Below are 21,881 nucleotides of genomic sequence, written 5' to 3'. Positions count from 1 at the left end.
TTCTGCATAGCCTTCCCTAAGCTTCAATGCCTTTTCTTAGGGGCACTCACCTTTTGTTTATTTTTGGTGTAAGCATTAGACACCTTTTTACATGCACACTGCCTCCCGCTGTTTCCGACATCTACAAAGCAATTAGCTACCTGCTGCCACCTGTTGATATGAAAGAGTATAACATAGTTACTCTGCCGAGCGGTAGACAGCACCGACACTCAACAACAACACATCATTTGCAGACTATAATTACTGGTTTGCAAAAAATATTTTTAACCCAAATAGGTGAAATTAGATATTCTCCCACGGCACACCAGACTGTATCTCACCGCGGCACAGTGGTTGAAAAACACATGTTTTTGGTCGAATCTTATTCACCGTGACATTCACTACGCCAACTAGTGGTGTAGAGGTTCATACCTCAACTTTCTGCCAGTATTTAAAGCTTACCAATCAACTGATAGACCGTTCCCGTCCTTAGTGAGTTGTATCTCACCTTTTTTGCCAAAGTAGCTCAAGAGCTATGCGAGTTGAGACCCCTGCTGTGTGCTACCATTGTTAGCTGCTCACAAACATACTTGCCAACCCTCCCGATTTTCCCGGGAGACTGCCGAATTTCAGTGCCCCTCCCGAAAATCTCCCGGGGCAACCATTCTCCCGAATTTCTCCCGATTTCCACCCGGACAACAATATTGTGGGCGTGTCTTAAAAGCACTGCCTTTAGCGTCCTCTCTCATCTGAAAAGGAGACTATTATATATGTCTCCGTTATCCATAGGTTTATCTACATACTTGCCAACCCTCCCGAATTTTCCGGGAGACTCCCGAAATTCAGCGCCTCTCCCAAAAACCTCCCGGGACAAATATTCTCCCGAAAATCTCCCGATTTTCAGCCGGAGCTGGAGGCCACGCCTCCTCCAGCTCCATGCGGACCTGAGTGAGGACAGCCTTTTTTCAGACGGGAGGACAACAGGGTGACAAGAACTAAATCATCCAGACTAGAGATAAATTGTATTATTATGTTTATCTTACTTATATTAAATAAATATATTTATTAATTTAAAAAAAATAAAACGAAATACATTTTTGCTATATTTTGCTAAAAACATCAAAATTAATTGTATTTTTATTTGTATTTTTTCTGACTCCTTATTACATCCAGCCATAGAATTATACATTAAAATAAACATATTTGAAATAATTAATTTTAAATGATCATAATTCATTTAAAATGACCATATTTAATTATTAAAATAATTGCTTGTTTATCAACAAATTTAGCATTTTATGTATGTATATATATATATATATATATATATATATATATATATATATATATATATATATATATATATATATATATATATATATGTATGTATGTATGTATGAAATACTTGACTTGGTGAATTCTAGCTGTCAATATACTCCTCCCCTCTTAACCACGCCCCACCACGCCCCCCGCACCCCACCTCCCGAAATCGGAGGTCTCAAGGTTGGCAAGTATGTTTATCTATAACCCATAAAGTAGGCAGGCACGGAGCTATTTCTCAGCGTGTGTTTATTCCAGCCGGCACGTTAATACACTGACACACGACACCCGGATTCCCATCATGCATTGCTTCAAAACTACGGCAAGTAGTAATGTCCAAAAACATAACAGAGACTAAGCAGAAGAACGAAGAAGAGACATGGCGACGACGAAGTACGCTTGCAAGTTCTAAAATGATTGGAACAAATAATTTCAGTTCATCCAGGACAGCTCGAAGGGGAAGGGGTATGCTGCCTGCACATTTTGTAGATCAGACTTCTCCATTTATTGAACACGGTGGTCGCACGGATATACTCATTCATGAACTGATCATTTATATATATATATATATATAAATATATATATCTCCCGAATTCGGAGGTCTCAAGGTTGGCAAGTATGCACAAATGACAAAAGAAGGGCCACAGTTGCTCATAAGTCATATTTCCTAATTAGTATTGTCCTCCAACCAGGACCAATGCCTGTGTCTAATGAGGCTGAGAGGTGGGAGGGCCGAGCAGGTGGTCTTGTTGGGGGGCGTCCAGGTGTTCCAGTCACTTGGACTTGGAGGATAAATAACAGTGACAGTGCACCTTGTGCTGATTTATTCTTCCAAACTGTAGCAACCTTCTGCCGTCACACATCCATCGTCAGTTTGCTGAAATGAGCGACACTTCTTTGGAAGGATGGGTCTAACATGATTGTTTTTATGCACCATTCAAAATTTCAAGTCACTTTCTTTTCTCTGTGTTTTTCAAGACACCTTCAGACTATTTCTAGAGAGGAAAAGGCTTTCTTACATTCGGGTTAATGCAATATATACAGTACAGGCCAAAAGTTTGGACACACCTTCTCATTCAATGGATTTTCTTTATTTCCATGACTATTTACCTTGTAGATTGTAGACTGAAGGCATCAAAATTATGAATGAACACATGTGGAGTTATGTACAAAACCCAAATCCAGTGAAGTTGGCACGTTGTGTAATTCGTAAATAAAAACAGAATACAATGATTTGCAAATCTTTTTCAACTTATATTCAATTTAATATTCTGCTCGGCGTTTCTGGGTGTTGTTGATAAATGGCGTTCGCTTTGCTTAGTAGAGTTTTAACTTGCACTTACAGATGTAGCAACTAAATGTAGTTACTGACTGGTTTTCTGAAGTGTTCCTTAGCCCATGTGTAGATATCCTTTACACATTGATGTCGCTTTTTGATGCAGTACCGCCTGAAGGATCCAAGGTCACGGGCATTTCCGCTTACGTGCAGTGATTTCTCCAGATTCTCTGAACATTTTGATGATATTACGGACCGTAGATGGTGAAATCCCTAAATTCCTTGCAATAGTTCGTTGAGAAATGTTGTTCTTAAACTGTTGGACAATTTGCAGAGTAAGAAGGACCATCAAGACAGTACAGGAATATTAACAAGTTTTACTGAAGCTTCAGGAGACCAGCCCACATCAATACAGATGTGGGCTGCGTAAAAAGATGTGTAAAAAGGTTCCAGTGTGCTTCCAGTTCAAAGATGGCTCACCAGGTCACCTGACCTACTCTCGCTCGGCACACTAATATCAAAACTAATTATGTGAACATGCGTGATTAATTTTTCCCTGTTGAAAAAGATCATTCTGCATTTGCAATGCACGTGTGCATTTGTTCACTAAGTGGTGACCCTCGCCCCATCCTTGTTTGTGAATTTCATGGAAGCTGCTTTTATACCCAATCATGGCACCCACCTGTTCCCAATTAGCCTGTTCACCTGTGGGATGTTCCAAATAAGTGTTTGATGAGCATTCCTCAACTTTATCAGTCTTTTTTGCCACTTGTGCCAGCTTTTGTGCCAACATGTTGCAGGCATCAAATTCCAAATGAGCTAATATTTGCAAAAAATAACAAAGTTTTCCAGTTTGAACATTAAATATCTTGTCTTTGCCGTCTATTCAATTTAATATAGGTTGAAAATTGTATTTTGTTTTTATTTACCATTTACACAACGTGCCAACTTCACTGGTTTGGGGTTTTGTACTTAACAAAAAAAAGGCGAAATAACTGAAAACATGTTTTATATTCTAGTTTCTTCAAAATAGCCACCCTTTGCTCTGATTACTGTTTTGCACATTCACATTCACATTCTCTCAATGAGCTTCAAGAGGTAGTCACCTGAAAGGGTTTTCACTTCACATGTGTCATAGTTTCGATGCCTTCAGTGACAATCTACGATGTAAATAGTCATGAAAATAAAGAAAACGCATTGAAATGAGAAGGTGTGTCCAAACTTTTGGCCTGTACTGTTATGTATATGATTCCATATTATGTGCAATTATATATAATTAATGGTTATTAAGAGTATGGGAAAGTTTGACTCCTGCCTTGTTTACTTCCGTGACGACCTCCTTTAAAGTTTTTTAATCAATCATAAATACCAAGCAGCTAAAATGTGCCAAACATGGACAAGTGTGGAGAGAATGTTTTGCATTTTTACCATCATCCCTTGTAATGGATTTACATGGGTGTAGTTTTGATTTTTTTGTATGCTAATTTTTGACGTTTTTTTTATAATATCCACCAAGTTCAATGAGCAGGTTGTGTTATGTGAGACCATGTTTGTTGAATTTTTGTGCTGGTTGAAATAGTTTTTTCTGCACCATGACTAGGGAAGGTTGTCTGGATTTGGTCATTGAAGTAAATGCTGTGCACATATTAACATTGATGTAATGGCTACTGATGTGTACATCAACAATATGATGTGTCTAAGTGTCTGGACAGGACATGTTAAAAAATAAAATAAAAAAACTTTTTTTTGATTGATTAAAAAGCCTTACAATTAAGAATTGCGATTCATTTTAAAATACCAATTTTTGACTACCCGAGTTTATACGTTTTCAGTTTCACACTCTAACATGTCCGAAAAGAAGCAGGAAGAAGCAGAGCTCATTTTAATCCTAGAAGTCATTGCTTATGTTCACAAAAAGTCATTTTCTTCTTGCTTATCCTTAATTTTTATTCTGTGGAAGTAGTTTTTGTGTACCCTGCAAAAAAAAGTGGAGTTTAAACTGACATCCAGGTCCAAATGACTTTTCTTGGGACTAACTGGATGTTTGGTCTGACTCTGTTGGTGCGGTTTGTGTATCTTTAGTCATGTGTCTACTAAAATGTCAGATACTTAAAATGTGCAAAAGAATCTTAAAAAAAAAAATAACAGGACTCAATTAAAATGACATTTTTTGTTGAGCAAGTAAATGAATGAATAACACAGCTCGTTCATCATCAGACCAAAATGCCTTCATTTTCCTGACCGAGTATTTTTAACGAGAGCTAATTTTAACACTTTTCTTTTGTCGTCTGCTGTGAGGGCTCCAGCGCTCATCACAGCGTGCTCGTGATATCACACTGTTCATCAGGAAACCGCACAGTCAGCGTCTGCTTTCAGCTCCGACAAGTCGTCCCTTTGTGGAAGTCAATCCTGCATAACACTTGAAACATGTTGGGCACATCGATCATTGCACTTTCTTCGCGTACTAAGTGACGGAGAGGAAACATTTAGGAGTGCCTGCCATCTCCCTTGAAATAACAATAGCTCATTTCCAAAAGTAATTTTTTTTTACCACTAAATTACAATTATAATATTTTAGAATCAATAAAGCAATGCAATTGTTTACTGTGATTGTGCCAAAACATTAGCGTGTCAACATCTTTGAGCTCTCTCTTTACACACTGTTGCGTCGACCAGTTCTTCCTCCCAGGGAATCTAAGTTACTTGTCAATCCCAAGTTCTTTCGATGACATACAGGTAAAAGCCAGTAAATTAGAATATTTTGAAAAACTTGATTTATTTCAGTAATTGCATTCAAAAGGTGTAACTTGTACTTTATATTTATTCATTGCACACAGACTGATGCATTCAAATGTTTATTTCATTTAATTTTGATGATTTGAAGTGGCAACAAATGAAAATCCAAAATTCCGTGTGTCACAAAATTAGAATATTACTTAAGGCTAATACAAAAAAGGGATTTTTAGAAATGTTGGCCAACTGAAAAGTATGAAAATGAAAAATATGAGCATGTACAATACTCAATACTTGGTTGGAGCTCCTTTTGCCTCAATTACTGCGTTAATGCGGCGTGGCATGGAGTCGATGAGTTTCTGGCACTGCTCAGGTGTTATGAGAGCCTGGGTTGCTCTGATAGTGGCCTTCAACTCTTCTGCGTTTTTGGGTCTGGCATTCTGCATCTTCCTTTTCACAATACCCCACAGATTTTCTATGGGGCTAAGGTCAGGGGAGTTGGCGGGCCAATTTAGAACAGAAATACCATGGTCCGTAAACGAGGCACGGGTAGATTTTGCGCTGTGTGCAGGCGCCAAGCCCTGTTGGAACTTGAAATCTCCATCTCCATAGAGCAGGTCAGCAGCAGGAAGCATGAAGTGCTCTAAAACTTGCTGGTAGACGGCTGCGTTGACCCTGGATCTCAGGAAACAGAGTGGACCGACACCAGCAGATGACATGGCACCCCAAACCATCACCCAACCATGCACATTTTGCATTTCCTTTGGAAATCGAGGTCCCAGAGTCTGGAGGAAGACAGGAGAGGCACAGGATCCACGTTGCCTGAAGTCTAGTGTAAAGTTTCCACCATCAGTGATGGTTTGGGGTGCCATGTCATCTGCTGGTGTCGGTCCACTCTGTTTCCTGAGATCCAGGGTCAACGCAGCCGTCTACCAGCAAGTTTTAGAGCACTTCATGCTTCCTGCTGCTGACCTGCTCTATGGAGATGGAGATTTCAAGTTCCAACAGGACTTGGCGCCTGCACACAGCGCAAAATCTACCCGTGCCTGGTTTACGGACCATGGTATTTCTGTTCTAAATTGGCCCGCCAACTCCCCTGACCTTAGCCCCATAGAAAATCTGTGGGGTATTGTGAAAAGGAAGATGCAGAATGCCAGACCCAAAAACGCAGAAGAGTTGAAGGCCACTATCAGAGCAACCTGGGCTCTCATAACACCTGAGCAGTGCCAGAAACTCATCGACTCCATGCCACGCCGCATTAACGCAGTAATTGAGGCAAAAGGAGCTCCAACCAAGTATTGAGTATTGTACATGCTCATATTTTTCATTTTCATACTTTTCAGTTGGCCAACATTTCTAAAAATCCCTTTTTTGTATTAGCCTTAAGTAATATTCTAATTTTGTGACACACGGAATTTTGGATTTTCATTTGTTGCCACTTCAAATCATCAAAATTAAATGAAATAAACATTTGAATGCATCAGTCTGTGTGCAATGAATAAATATAATGTACAAGTTACACCTTTTGAATGCAATTACTGAAATAAATCAAGTTTTTCAAAATATTCTAATTTACTGGCTTTTACCTGTATATGCTGAGTAAAAAGGACCATCAAGACAGAATTGGAATATTTTCAAGTTTTACTAAAGCTTTAGGAGATCAGTTTAACCAATACATTCATATCGGCTACTATAGTTGATCTGACATTCAAGCGGAAAAGCCAACTTCTTGCACACAAAGAAAGCCCCCCCCCCCTCGCAACACTGATAAGGAAGATTTGGGGGTTTGGTTTCACATTCCTGATGGTTTAAGACACTAAACAGACAATCTGAAGACAAAGAGAGACTGGCAGAATATACAAAGGAAAAATACTAGCTACTCTAGTCATGGCTATGTAAAAAGAAAGAACTCTTAAACATATATGCATCCTGCACAACACGCAGGTTGCTTCCTGGCCATGTCGTACTTCGTCACATCACGCTTCACTCCAATGCAGATTTTTTTATTCTTCCAATTTGTTTTTATTCATTGAATTTTTGGCCTTAAATATGCATTTTCAAGGATAAAAACGGGCTAAATAAAACATGCAAATACTACAGTAATATTGGCCACTAGATGAGACCATGGTTCCTAAAGTCAGTACACTTAAAGTTGGGTACTGGGATCCGGTACTTCGTTGGCACCGACCTAATCCCGCCGGTCAACGTAAAATCCAACGGTGACATGCTTACGGTACCTGACCCAGCCAAACTACCTCTTGGTAATGTTGCAATTTGGGGAAGCTAGCGGAAGCTAGCTCTCCAATCAGCTAAACAGACTCGATAACTACACGGTGACGTTTTGATGAATTTACTGAGGAATTTGTGAAACTGAAACAATACAAAAAGAATGCCATTGTAAGTTAATAATACTAATATAGACACTCGTAAACGTGTTAGCAATATTAGCTAATGCTAATGACGCTAGATTGATTACATAATAGCACATACTAAAATGCATGGAAACACTCCTACAGACATCACACATGGGACTGTTTAGTAAGTAGGAATTGTTTTAGTTATATTGTAAAACTTACAAACGTTGCTTGGAGCGATGAATGAAGAATCCATGTGAGTAGAAACGCTATGGACGTCTAAAAGACAGAACTGCACTTCTACTATGGTTCAAAGCACTAAAGTGGTGGTGAGTGGAAGTGCAGCTCACACCTTTGTTCCCTCCTATCAGTCAATTAGCAATGTAACTGTTAGAATAATTGTTTCTAAATTATCACAAAATCTTTGTATTACATTGAGTTCCTGGCAGGGGGACGGGAGCTGTCTTTGGGGCCTACCAGGAGGAAGGCTCGTAAAACTCCATTGTGACTTCAAAGCGGACAGATGGCAGGATCTGCCCAATTTCCAGACGGACTCTTTTTTGAAGTATTTTACGAACCATTTTTTAACTATTTTATGGAACTCTTTTTGAACTATTTTACGACCTCTTCTTTTGAACTGTTCGGTAACCAAAGGCAACGCTGTTTACGACCCACTTCCCTCTGGAAGCAACTGTGGTCAGGTGGGGGGAGAAAGTCAAATAAAGAAGGAGTGCAATCTTTTGGCAGAGCGTGGGTGACACTGTAAGAGGTTACAGGTCGACACGTTTTCTCCTCAATATTGAGTCCAAATTGAATTCTGCCTCTGTTTGATTCTTTGCCTCTTGTCTTGTTTAATAGATGTCATCAGTGTTTGAACCTGACAGTCACACACTGATTGATCAATCAGTTCTGCTTCTTGATTGGATTATTGATCGGCTGTGTCTAACTTTGCCTTGTCTGAACGGCAGCTGGACAACGTGGACGAGCAGGCGGCTCAGATCCGCAGAGAGCTGGACGGACGACTGCAGCTGGTGGAGAAGATCGCCAGGGTGAGAATCTGCCGGTACTTCCGAGAAAGTTCTTTGTAGTCGCTTGCAAGAGTGGCGGCTGTTTGTCCTGCAGGAGAGGAGATACCCCAAGTTCGTGTCCGCCGACATGGATGTCCTCTACGTGGAGGAGCTGCGGTCCTCCATCAACCTGCTGATGGGCAACCTGGAGAGTCTTCCCGTGGCCAAAGGAGGACCCGACTTCAAGCAGAAGCTCAAGCGCTCGTCCATGAACAACTCCTTCTTGGAACTGGGCGACGAAGCGGACGTGCTGTCCAAGTCGGACGTGTTGCTGTCCTTCACGCTGGAGGTGAACTCGTGTTTGTTTTGGCGCCATACCAGAATTTCACTGGTCCAAACTAGGGACCCAATCCTGTCCTTTTTTGGCACCTATTGAATTACGCCAGTCCTATTCGATTCACATAAAATCCAACGGTGCCATGAGATGGTACTCCAGTTTGTGATCACTCCAGCAGCACTGAGAGTAGGGATATCCGATAATATCGGACTGCAGATATTATCGGCCGATAAATGCTTTAAAATGTAATATCGGAAATTATCGGTATCGGTTTTAAAATTATCGGTTTCAAAAAGATACATTTATGACTTTTTAAAAGGCCGCTGTGTACACGGACGTAGGGAGAAGTACAGAGCGCCAATAAACCTTAAAGGCACTGCCTTTGCGTCCAATCACATAATATCTACGGTTTTTGACGGAGGCAGATAATTACATATATCCATATTTGTGTGTTACTTCTTTTAAACCATAGTCATAGTACAAAACAGCTAGTGTTCTTTATTTGTTATCTTTTGGTTGTCTGCAAGTACTATGTGCCAACTTTTGAGAATGCGAAGGGGGGAGATCTTTTCTGTTTCTCGTCTAAAACCGACTATAGATAATAAACAAAAGGGACCTGGAGTGAGCGGGGAGAAAGGGGTAGTGGTCATAAATTATTTCTCTTATCTTTCTCTTTGCCCAGCTGTGGAGTAAGAGGGACAATTAGGGTGGGGGCAAGAGAGACGAGATAAAAAGAAGAAGTTTTGCCGTATGAAAAGTTAGATCAATTTAGCTGTGCGAGTGAGCGCTTCTGTACGGGATTTGGTCTCAAGTTTATTTCCAAAGGCTTTGGAAATAAAATTACAAAATACCTATTCTGTCTCTGGTGGTTCTTCTACTCAGCTTTACGTGTCATAAAAGAGCTTGGGAGTGACCAGCAACTTGAATTCCCTGGGAGGAACAACTGGTCCAAACGCAACACTTTTCATACACACTAGTGAATGCAATTCATACTTGGTCAACAGCCATACAGGTCACACTGAGGGTTGGCGTATAAACAACTTTAACACTCTTACAAATATGCGCCACACTGTGAACCCACACCAAACAAGAATGACAAACACATTTCGGGAGAACATCCGCACCGTAACACAACATAAACGCAACAGAACAAATACCCAGAACCCCTTGCAGCACTAACTCTTCCGGGACGCTACAGTATACACCCCCCGCTAACACCTACCCCCCAAACCTCGCCCCCCCCCAACCCCGCCCACCTCAACCTCCTCATGCTCTCTCAGGGAGAGCATGTCCCACATTCCAAGCTGCTGTTTTGAGGCATGTTAAAGAAAACAATGCACTTTGTGACTTCAATAATAAATATGGCAGTGCCATGTTGGCATTTTTTTCCCATAACTTGAGTTGATTTATTTTGGAAAACCTTTTTACATTGTTTAATGCATCCAGCGGGGCATCACAACAAAATTAGACATAATAATGTGTTCATTCCACGACTGTATATATCGGTATCGGTTGATATCGGAATCGGTAATTAAGAGTTGGACAATATCGGAATATCGGATACCGGCAAAAAATCTCTATTTTTTTTAGCTAATGTTGCTCATATTTTGTGTTCTCTGGCCACCGTGCTAACTTTTAGTATTTCAGTTTGGCTACCCAAATCCCATCTGCTTTATGGATTTAATACATTGTAAGGTTTCCTCGTGAGGAACCCTGAAAGATTGTGAACATTTAAATAAAAACAATTTGGGGACGGCGTGGCGCAGTTGGGAGAGTGGCCGTGCCAGCAACCTGAGGGTTCCTGGTTCAATCCCCACCTTCTACCAACCTTGTCACGTCCGTTGTGTCCTTGAGCGAGACACGTCACCCTTGCTCCTGATGAGTCGTGGTTAGGGCCTTGCACGGCAGCTCCCGCCATCAGTGTGTGAACGTGTGAATGGGTGAATGTGGAAATAGTGTCAAAGCGCTTTGAGAACCTTGAAGGTAGAAAAGCGCTGTACAAGTATAACCCATTTACCATTACCATTTAATTGTCGGCTCCTTCATGTAAATTATAGTTGAGGCTGGGTTGAGGTGGGGGGGATGTATATTGTAGCGTCCCGGAAGAGTTAGTGCTGCAAGGGGTTCTGGGTATTTGTTCTGTTGTGTTTATGTTGTGTTACGGTGCGGATGTTCTCCCGAAATGTGTTTAGGATACATCACTGATGATGTGTCCCAGTGCATCCAGGAGATGTATCTTTCAAGTTTCAGTCTGGCTAAGCCAGTGACTCCTAGGAAAGACTGGGTGGCAACCAAGAACAGTTTGGTCGACTACTGGAGAGACAGTTGGCAGCTCGGAAAGACGGCACCCGGGACAGTATGGGTTAGCACCTCAGCCTGTATCTTTCGTGAGAAAGAACCCAAATAAGCTACGGAAAACCCTACAGAGCAATACCTCCAGGAGATCCCGAGAGGGGGGGGGGGATGAGATCTCCAATCGGACGGCCCAAAGGTTAATGAACCCCGCAAACGAACTGACTACGAGTATGACATGTATCTGCGGCAAGCTGTGCAAAAATCAACGTGGCTTAAGAATCCATCAGGCCAGAATGAAATGTTTGGAGCGGGAGAGCGAGGTTCAACGCACAGGTCCTGGACCTGGTGAGACGCAGGAGGAGCCCGGACAGGAGACACCCCACAGATCCCAGTCCCTCCACGTACCGGAGTCTCTCAATCCCAGCAGAGTAGTTCCACAGCAGCGGATTAAATGGCCCCAAGCAAACAGACGGAGCGAGTGGCTGCAGTTTGATGAGGACGTGTCCAACATCATCCAAGCCACAGCTAAAGGAGATGTCGACAGCAGGCTCCAGGCAATGAGTACCATCATCGTCAGCTATGGCTCAGAAAGATTCGGACGGATGGAGAAGGGCAACACTGAGGCCACCCCCTACACCATGAATCGCAGAGCCACTAAGGTACACCGACTGCGCCAGGAGCTTCGAACCCTCAGGAAACAGTTCAAGAGAGTTTCTGAGGAGGAAAAACAACCTTTAGAAGAGCTGCGCAACATCCTGCGGAAGAAGCTGACAACTCTCCGCAGAGCAGAGTGGCACAGGAGGCGTGGAAGAGAGAGAGCTAGGAAGCGAGCAGTCTTCATTGCCAACCCCTTTCGGTTTGCTAAACAGCTGCTCGGGGACAAGCGCAGTGGCCGGCTTGAGTGCCCAAGAGAGGAAGTGAATCGCTTCCTCCAGAATACCATGAGCGACCCACTGAGGGGACAAGATCTAGGACCCAACAGAGCGCTCATCAGCCCTGCGCCACCAACGGCAGAGTTCCAGTTGACAGAGCCCAGTTTGAAGGAGGTTGAAGAGGTCATCAAGGCAGCCCGCTCAGCATCTTCCCCGGGCCCCAGTGGTGTACCTTACCTCATCTACAAGCGCTGTCCAGGGCTTCTCAAGCATCTGTGGAAGACCTTGAAGGTGATCTGGCGAAGGGGGGAGAGTGGCCAACCAGTGGAGGTGTGCAGAGGGAGTATGGATCCCCAAGGAGGAGGACTCGAAAAACATCAACCAGTTTCGGACTATATCACTTCTGAGTATGGAAGGGAAGGTGTTCTTCAGCATCGTCTCCCGAAGACTGACCGAGTTTCTCCTCAAGAACAACTACATCGACACTTCAGTGCAGAAGGGGGGGTTTCCTGGAGTCCCCGGCTGTCTATAGCACAACGGTGTCGTCACACAGCTCATCAGAGAGGCCCATGAGAGCAGAGGGGAACTTGCTGTGTTGTGGTTGGACCTGACTAACGCCTATGGGTCCATCCCACACAAGCTAGTTGAGCTTGCGCTACACCGCCACCATGTTCCCAGCAAGATCAAGGACTTGATCCTGGATTATTACAATAACTTCAGGCTCCGGGTCACTTCTGGGTCAATAACCTCTGCCTGGCATCGCCTTGAGAAGGGAATAATAACAGGATGCACCATCTCCGTTGTCCTTTTTACACTGGCGATGAATATGGTGGTAAAGTCTGCTGAGGTGGAATGCAGAGGGCCTCTGTCCAGATCAGGTGTTCGACAGCCCCCCATTAGAGCCTATATGGATGACCTTACCATAACAACAACATCAGTACCAGGGAGCAGGTGGATCTTGCAGGGATTGGAGAGGCTCATTGGGTGGGCCAGGATGAGTTTCAAGCCCGCAAAGTCAAGGTCCATGGTGCTGAAGAAGGGGAAGGTGGTCAACAAATTCCGATTCTCAATCTCAGGAACGGTCATTCCATCCATCACGGAGCAACCAGTCAAGAGCTTGGGAAAGCTCTTTGACTCCAGCCTGAAGGACTCTGCTGCTATCCAGAAGTCTACTGAAGAGCTTGGAGGGTGGCTCACCAAAGTAGACAAGTCTGGCCTACCTGGTAGATTCAAAGCCTGGATCTACCAGTACTCCATCCTTCCCAGAGTCCTGTGGCCTCTCCTTGTATATGCAGTCCCAGTAACAACAGTGGAATCCTTTGAAAGGAAGATCAGCAACTGGGTCTCCCACGCAGCCTCAACAGCGCTGCTCTGTACGGGACAAGCAACATCCTGCAGCTACCCTTCAGTGGGCTCACTGAAGAATTCAAGGTGGCACGCACAAGAGAAGCCCTACAGTACAGAGACTCCAGGGACTGCAAGGTGTCATCAGCCGGGATTGAAGTGAGGACAGGAAGGAAGTGGAAGGCAGAAAAGGCAGTGGAGGTGGCTGAGTCACGTCTTAGACAAAAGGCACTGGTTGGGGCCATAGCAACAGGGAGAGCAGGCTTGGGCTACTTCCCAAAGACCCAAGTCAGCCAGGCCCGGGGCAAAGACAGACGACATCTACTCCAGGAGGAGGTCCGAGCAGGCTTGGAGGAAGAGCGAGTGGGCAGGGTAGTGGGACTCCGGCAACAGGGGGCATGGACAAGATGGGAGGGCACGTTGCAGCGCAAAGTCACCTGGTCAAACATCATGCAGGCAGACCTCCACCGCGTCCGGTTCCTCGTGGCAGCAGTCTACGATTCCCTCCCTAGCCCAGCAAACCTCCATGTTTGGGGGAAGAGCGAGACACCCTTCTGCTCCCTTTGCTCCGGAAGAGGCTCCTTGGAACATCTCCTCAGCAGTTGCCCAAAGTCTCTGGCTGATGGTCGCTATCGCTGGCGTCATGACCAGGTACTCAAAGCAGTTGCTGAGAGCATAGCCTCAGCCATCAGCAGCAGCAAGCAACATAATGCGCCAAAGAAGGCAATCTCTTTCATCAAAGCTGGGGAGAGACCTCGTGCACGTCCAAAGACAATAACAGGACTCCTTCACACAGCCCCTGATTGGCAGCTACACGTTGACCTGGGAAAACAACTGAGGTTCCCCCAGCACATTGTAAAAACATCTCTACGGCCAGACATGATCATCATCTCAGAGGCTTCAAAACACCTCATCATGCTGGAACTAACAGTGCCTTGGGAGGAGCGGATTGAGGAAGCCAACGAAAAGAAACGTGCCAAGTATCAGGAGCTGGTGGAGGACTGTAGGGGCAGGGGCTGGAGGACTTTCTATGAGCCAATAGAAGTTGGTTGCCGTGGCTTTGCAGGACGCTCCCTCTGTAAAGTGCTTGGCCGATTGGGAGTCAAAGGGGCGGCCAAAAGGAGGGCCATTCAATCCGCAAGTGAAGCGGCAGAGAAAGCCACGAGGTGGTTGTGGCTGAAAAGGGCAGATCCGTGGGTTGCTACTGGGACACAAGCAGGGACTTGATCACCCCGGCTGGGTCGCCTGGACGAGGGTGTCTGATGTTGCGAGACCCGAAACACCCGATGAATCCAGGATACATCACTGATGATGTGTCCCAGTGCATCCAGGAGATGCATCTTTCAAGCAAGTGTTACGGTGCGGATGTTCTCCCAAAATGTGTTTGTCATTCTTGTTTGGTGTGGGTTCACAGTGTGGCGCATATTTGTAACAGTGTTAAAGTTGTTTGTACTGCCACCCTCAGTGTGACCTGTATGGCTGTTGAGCAAGTATGCTTTGCCGATTGGCCGATAATATCGGCAGTCCGTTATTATCGGACATCCCTACTAGCAATAGCATGGTTTCAGTTTGCATTCGTGAAATACCAACATATATGCCACTACACCTGCTAAATTAGATTAAAAAAGCTAGCATTAATAATGTTAGCATGCTAAAATGCTAACTGACCAAGATCTATTACTCTGCGGTGTCTCCCTGAAAAATGTGTTTAAAATACTTGCATGCTAACGTTGGCATGCATCAAGTACCAAACTATGACAGAGGTGTATACCTACATTTGCAAAAAAAGCTAACATTTAAGCTAATATTTTTATTTGTATATTTTGAAATGCAAATGGTGATGCTCCTCTTAGACCAGGGTTCGGCAACCCGCGGCTCCGGAGCCGCATGCGGCTCTTTGATCACTCTGATGCGGCTCAGCTGCATACTTGCCGACCCTCCCGATTTTCCAGGGAGATTTCCGGATTTCGGTGCCTCTCGCAGAAAACTCCCAGGATTTATATTCTCCGATTTTCACCCTAACAGCAATAATAAGGGCGTGCCATGATAGTACAGCATTTAGCGACCTCTACAATATGCGCACTTGTCCAGCCTTGTATTTTATGCATCTTGTACTTGCTCACGTAAGCGACAGCAAGGCATACTTGGCCAACAGCCACACAGGTTACACTGACGGTGGCCATATAAAACAACTTTAACACTCTTACTAATAATGCGCCACACTTTGAACCAAAACCAAACAAGAATGACAAACACATTTCGGGAGAACATCTGCACATTAACACAACATAAACACAACAGAACAAATACCCAGAATCCCATGCAGCCCTGACTCTTCCGGGCTACATTATACACCCCTGATACAACCAAACCCCGCCCCCACCGTGCGTCGGTTGAGGTGGGCGGGGTTTGGTAGCGGGGGTGTATAATGTAGCCCGGAAGAGTTAGGGCTGCATGGGATTCTGGGTATTTGTCCTGTTGTGTTTATGTTGTGTTACGGTGCAGATGTTCTCCCGAAATGTGTTTGTCATTCTTGTTTGATGTGGGTTCACAGTGTGGCGCATTATTAGTAAGAGTGTTAAAGTTTTTTATACCGCCACCGTCAGTGTAACCTGTGTGGTTGTTGACCAAGTATGCATTGCTGTCACATACATGAGCAAGCAAAAGCCCGTGTGTATGGGCCGGCACGCTGGATGTAGTGGGCGCTAAATGCTGTACCATCACGGCACGTCCGAGAGATCAATTGCCCTGATTTTCGTAGTCTGACGGAAAAATCGGGAGGGCCGACAATTATGACGCTGTCAAGCGCCATTCATATAAAACTCGCGGGCCGCACTAATATTCAATTTACATATTAAGGTGTGGGCCGCGTGTCTGAGACCCTTGGTTAATACATAGCACAAAGCAAAAAAAAACTTTGTATGCAGTGTTATTTTATTTTAAATTTCAAAAGATTTTTGTGGCTCCCATTGTTTTCTTTAATTAGTGAAACTGGTCAAAATGGCTCTTTGAGTGGTAAAGGTTGCCGACCCCTGTCTTAGACACACGTAATAAAGGTGTTTTTTGCTGCTAAATTAAACACACTGTTGGCGCAGCATAAAACATGATGTCGCTAGACTACTGCAACGCACTTCTTGTCGGGATCCCCAGCAAGAACATCCAGAAGCTGCAATACATACAGAATAGTGCTGCTAGGATCCTGATGAGAGTGCGGAAATATGACCATATCACACCAGTTCTCAAATCCCTTCACTGGCTTCCTGTTCCACTCAGGATTGAATACAAAGTCTCTCTACTAACTCACCAGTGCCTCCATGGAAATGCCCCCTCTACCTCAAAGAACTACTCACCCCCAAATCCTCCACAAGACACTCAATCAATCAATCAATGTTTATTTATATAGCCCTAAATCACAAGTGTCTCAAAGGGCTGCACAAGCCACAACGACATCCTCGGTACAAAGCCCACATTAGGGCAAGGAAAAACTCACCCCAGTTGACAGGCTAACCTCCGAGGACAAAGCTGCGAACAACGGGAGACTGGGCTTTCTGCTCCGCCGCTCCTAGTCTGTGGAACGCTCTCCCTGACCACCTGAGGGCACCACAGACTGTGGATGCTTTTAAAAAAGGCTTAAAAAAACTTATTTTTAAAAAAGCCTTTTTTTAGATACCGAATTTTTCGGACTATAAGTCGCTCCGGGGTGTAAGTCGCACCGGCCGAAAATGCATAATAAAGAAGGGAAAAAACATATATAAGTCGCACTGGAGTATAAGTCGCATTTTTGGGGAAATTTATTTGATAAAACCCAATACCAAGAATAGACATTTGAAAGGCAATTTAAAATAAATAAAGAATAGTGAACAACAGGCTGAATAAGTGTACGTTATATGAGGCATAAATAACCAACTGGTATGTTAACGTAACATATTATGGTAAGAGTCATTCAAATAACTATAACATATAGAAAATGCTATACGTTTACCAAACAATCTGTCACTCCTAATCGCTAAATCCCATGAAATCTTATACGTCTAGTCTCTTACGTGAATGAGCTAAATAATATTATTTGATATTTTACGGTAATGTGTTAATAATTTCACACATAAGTCGCTCCTGAGTATAAGTCGCACCCAAACTATGAAAAAAAAACTGCGACTTATAGTCCGAAAAATACGGTATATGCATTCTAGTTCTAGCTATTAGGCTGTTCTAGTTTTTATTTTTTTTTATTTTTAATACACTGTAGCACTTTGAGGTTGTTTACTCAAGGGAAAGTGCTTTTTACAAATAAAATCTATTTTTTTTATTATTGCTACTGGTCCCACCTTTACTAACAAATAATGTTAAAAAAACAACTTAAAGCCTTGTCCAGATGTTTACTAACATATAATATCCATGTTTGAATAACTTTTACCCCTAATGAATATCAGCTCCAAATATCCGTTATCGGACTCCTTGACTGGTATCGGCCCTGAAAAAAAACGTATCGGTGGGTCTCTAGTTGGGATGCCTGGTTTGTTGTGACAAAGTGTGAACATGTGTCCAGGTGGTGATCGTGGAGGTCGAGGGTCTGAAGTCGGTGGCCCCCAACAGGATCGTGTACTGCACCATGGAGGTGGATGGCGGGGAGAAGCTGCAGACGGACCAGGCTGAGGCCTCCAGACCACAGTCAGTGTTTTTGGAATCCTTCCCTTGCACACTGAATAATTACAACCCAGCACCAAAGAAATAACATGTGTTCCGGAAAACGCCACCGATGTTGTGGAAGTGCTAAATGGCTTCAAAATGGCTGCCGAGTTGATTGCAAACAACCGTACGACTCGTAGGGATGGGTACATTTATAGGCACCGACCGAATTCCATCGGTACTACCGGGTATCGATTCATGTAAAATCAAACAATGCTATATTTCCATACCTTTGTTGCACGTGACGCATACTTGCCAACCCTCCCGGATTTTTCGGGAGACTCCCGAAATTCAGCGCCTCTGCCGAAAACCTCCCGGGACAAATTATCTCCCGAAAATCTCCCGAAATTCAGGCGGACTCAGGTCCATGCGGACCTGAGTCCGCTTTCCCACAATATAAACGGTGTGCCTGCCCAATCACGTTATAACTGTAGAATGATCGAGGGCGAGTTCTTGGTTTCTTATGTGGGTTTATTGTTAGGCAGTTTCATTAACGTCCTCCCAGCGCGGTAACAGCACACAGCAACAGCAGTCACGTTTTCGTCCACCGTAAAGCAGTTCGTCTGCCGTAAACAGCAATGTTGTGACACTCTTAAACAGGACAATACTGCCATCTAGTGCATTTGATGAAAGCACTTTTGTGCGTGCCACACAGCAATGCATCATCAGAGAGGGTGTTCAGCATGGTTAGAAAAATAGTGACAGAGAATAGAACAAGGATGGACAATTCAACCCTTAACTCAACAAGTATATGTGTAAATAAATGAACACTGAAATTCAAGTATTTCTTGTATTTATATATGTATGTATGTATATAATAAAATAAATATATATTTATAATTCACTGAAAGTCAAGTATTTCTTATATATATATATATATATATATATATATATATATATATATATATATATATATATATATATATATATATATATATATATATATATATATATATAAAACTCAACAAGTATATGTGTAAATAAATGAACACTGAAATTAAAGAATTTCTTGTATTTATATATGTATATATATATATATATATATATATATATATATATATATATATATATATATATATATATATATATATATATATATATATATATATATGTATATGTATGTGTGGGAAAAAAAATCACAAGACTACTTCATCTCTACAGGCCTGTTTCATGAGGGGGTTCCCTCAATCATCAGGAGATTTTATATAATAAAATAAATATATATTTATAGTTCACTGAAAGTCAAGTATTTATTTTATATATATATATATATATATATATATATATATATATATATATATATATATATATATATATATATATATATATATATATATATATATGTGTATATATATATATATATATGAAATACTTGACTTGGTGAATTCTAGCTGTAAATAAACTCCTCCCCCTCTTAACCACGCCAATGTCAATGTAAAGTAAGGCTCCACTCTTCCAAAAAGTTGTAGCTTGATGCTAATTTGCATTGGATTTGCCATAGACATGCTACTACCGTATTTTTCGGAGTATAAGTCGCACCTGCCGAAAATGCATGATAAAGAAGGAAAAAAACATATATAAGTCGCACTGGAGCCCGGCCAAACTATGAAAAAAACTGTTACTTATAGTCCGAAAAATACGGTAATAGCATTAGCAATCTCACATGGCAATTACAACACTTCAACATTTGGTAATTGTCAAGTTCAAACACTGATGACATCTATTAATCAGACAAGAAGCATACCAACTTACTTGTTAAGGAAAAAACAAAACCTAAGCACAGATTCTTATAATCAGCCATGTAAATAAGCGATTCCAAGTCCAGCAAGGCCCATAATGCAATGTGTTTCCACATCATACTTTCAAACCCTATAGTTCTGCACCTGTTAGTGGCACATTTTAGGCTACAAACGGAAGTTGAATTAAGGTTAGTTCCTACACTGAGTGTGTATTTTTCAGGTATAAAACTCCAGAGTAGCTATTAAACCTGTTTGTGCAACTTCACGGATATTTACATTAAAATGCAAAGTCACTATCAGACGGTTTTGAGAATACAGGATAGCCGCAGCTATTATGTGTATACTTCTGCTGTGTCAGTCTCAGGGCAGGAGGCCCAGATGTTTGTTTTGGAACTCTTCAATAGATAAGTTGACAAAACACATGCTGATGCAGCATATTGGTCCACTGCAGCCTTTCAGAATAGCTGCTCGAGTTTAAAAACAAAACAGCACTGGGTATGGACTTATTTGTGCAGAAGTTTTCACCTCAGGAGATGTTAAGAGAAAACTGATTGTACAGATGAAAAAAAAAGCTTTTGGTGAGACATTTTAAACGCGATCCTTACCTTATGGTCATCATGCAGAGACAGAGTTCAATTTAGCTCATAAGGGGAACGCATGGAGCTGCACACATAGTCACAGTCTCGCCCTACGCTCTAAGGTTCAGCTCCTGCGTCCCTCTATTTATTCAGGAGTTCCACACTCAACAATACTAAGGCCGCCTCTTAAAGGAGTGGTCACATATATTATGCAGAGCAGGTCCAGGACGCACGATACGTGACGGAATGTGCTGGGGGCCTTGTGATTTCGCCTTGTCCCCGCTTCGTCTGCGTGCTGTCATCTTATCTTCGTTGAGGTCCTTGAAGTCTCTGCTTCGTCTGCGTGCTGTCATATTATCTTCGTTGAGGTCGTTGAAGTCCTTGGCTGTTAGCGGGCTGAAACAAAGATAACACCTACGGCTGAGGCCACCCCTCAGACAAGAAGTCTTTGTCCTTGCACAGATTAGAAAAGTCCAACTTGAGCACAATAGCTAAATACTAAAGCAACATACTTTATTAATTATTCTAACAGTAATGAGAACTACAACTAAGATGAAGGTTACAATCAAACATCTGGTGTGTAATACTTACAGTATAAACACTGTGTAGGGCGCAACATAACATTTTTAGCAACGGGGCTGGGAATGTTTGGGCACCACACGATTCCATTCACGTAATTTTATATGGCCCGCAAAAGCCTGGAAATAACGTGTCAATAAAATACCTTGTATTTTCTTTCTTTACTTTCTTATTTTCTTACTAAAGGTATTAGGCTTTTTTTTTCTAAGTTTGACAGGAGGAAAAAATTGTGTCCAAAATCGCAACAAATATTTTATTATCTAACTTTTTTGGTCTAAATCCAAATAAATACTTAAATATCTGCTTAACTTATGATTTCGAAGCAAGTTATCCATCAAATTGTACACTATAAAAATGACCAATAGATTTTACTGTAAACTTTAGGGAGTTTTTCTTACAGCATATTATATAAGTTGACAAAAAACTGCCGATGTTTTTTTTTTTTACAGTAAAATTCTGTCGACTGAGCTGTCAGTTTTTTATGGTGCCACATTTTATTATGTGAAGTGAATTATATTTATATAGTGCTTTTCTCTAGTGACTCAAAGCGCTTTACATAGTGAAACCCAATATCTAAGTTACATTTAAGCCGGTGTGGGTGGCACTGGGAGCAGGTGGGTAAAGTGTCTTGCCCAAGGACACAACGGCAGTGACTAGGATGGCCGAAGCGGGAATCGAACCTGGAACCCTCAAGTTGCTGGCACGGCCACTCTACCAACCGAGCTATGCCGCCCCAATTATGGTAAAAAAAACTAGCAGCTGAGTTGCCAAAATAAAATTAA

The 21,881-nt window shown here is 42.5% G+C and overlaps 1 protein-coding gene across 6 annotated transcripts in view; it reads left to right on the top strand.

The window, feature by feature from the left end:
- Positions 1–21,881, top strand: part of cadps2 (Ca++-dependent secretion activator 2) — a 278,914-nt gene that overhangs the window by 75,518 nt on the left and 181,515 nt on the right. For all 6 annotated transcript variants that reach the window (XM_061924693.1, XM_061924692.1, XM_061924689.1 and 3 more), the window contains exons 4-6: positions 8,631–8,711; positions 8,785–9,018; positions 18,064–18,185. In XM_061924693.1, coding sequence (XP_061780677.1) covers positions 8,631–8,711; positions 8,785–9,018; positions 18,064–18,185 — 437 coding nt within the window. The remainder of the gene's footprint in view (positions 1–8,630; positions 8,712–8,784; positions 9,019–18,063; positions 18,186–21,881) is intronic.

Source organism: Nerophis lumbriciformis, linkage group LG29 (genome assembly GCF_033978685.3).
Source record: "Nerophis lumbriciformis linkage group LG29, RoL_Nlum_v2.1, whole genome shotgun sequence".
Lineage (NCBI taxonomy): Eukaryota > Metazoa > Chordata > Actinopteri > Syngnathiformes > Syngnathidae > Nerophis > Nerophis lumbriciformis.
Note: the sequence above shows the minus strand (reverse complement) of the source record. Positions and strands in the feature narration are given on the sequence as shown.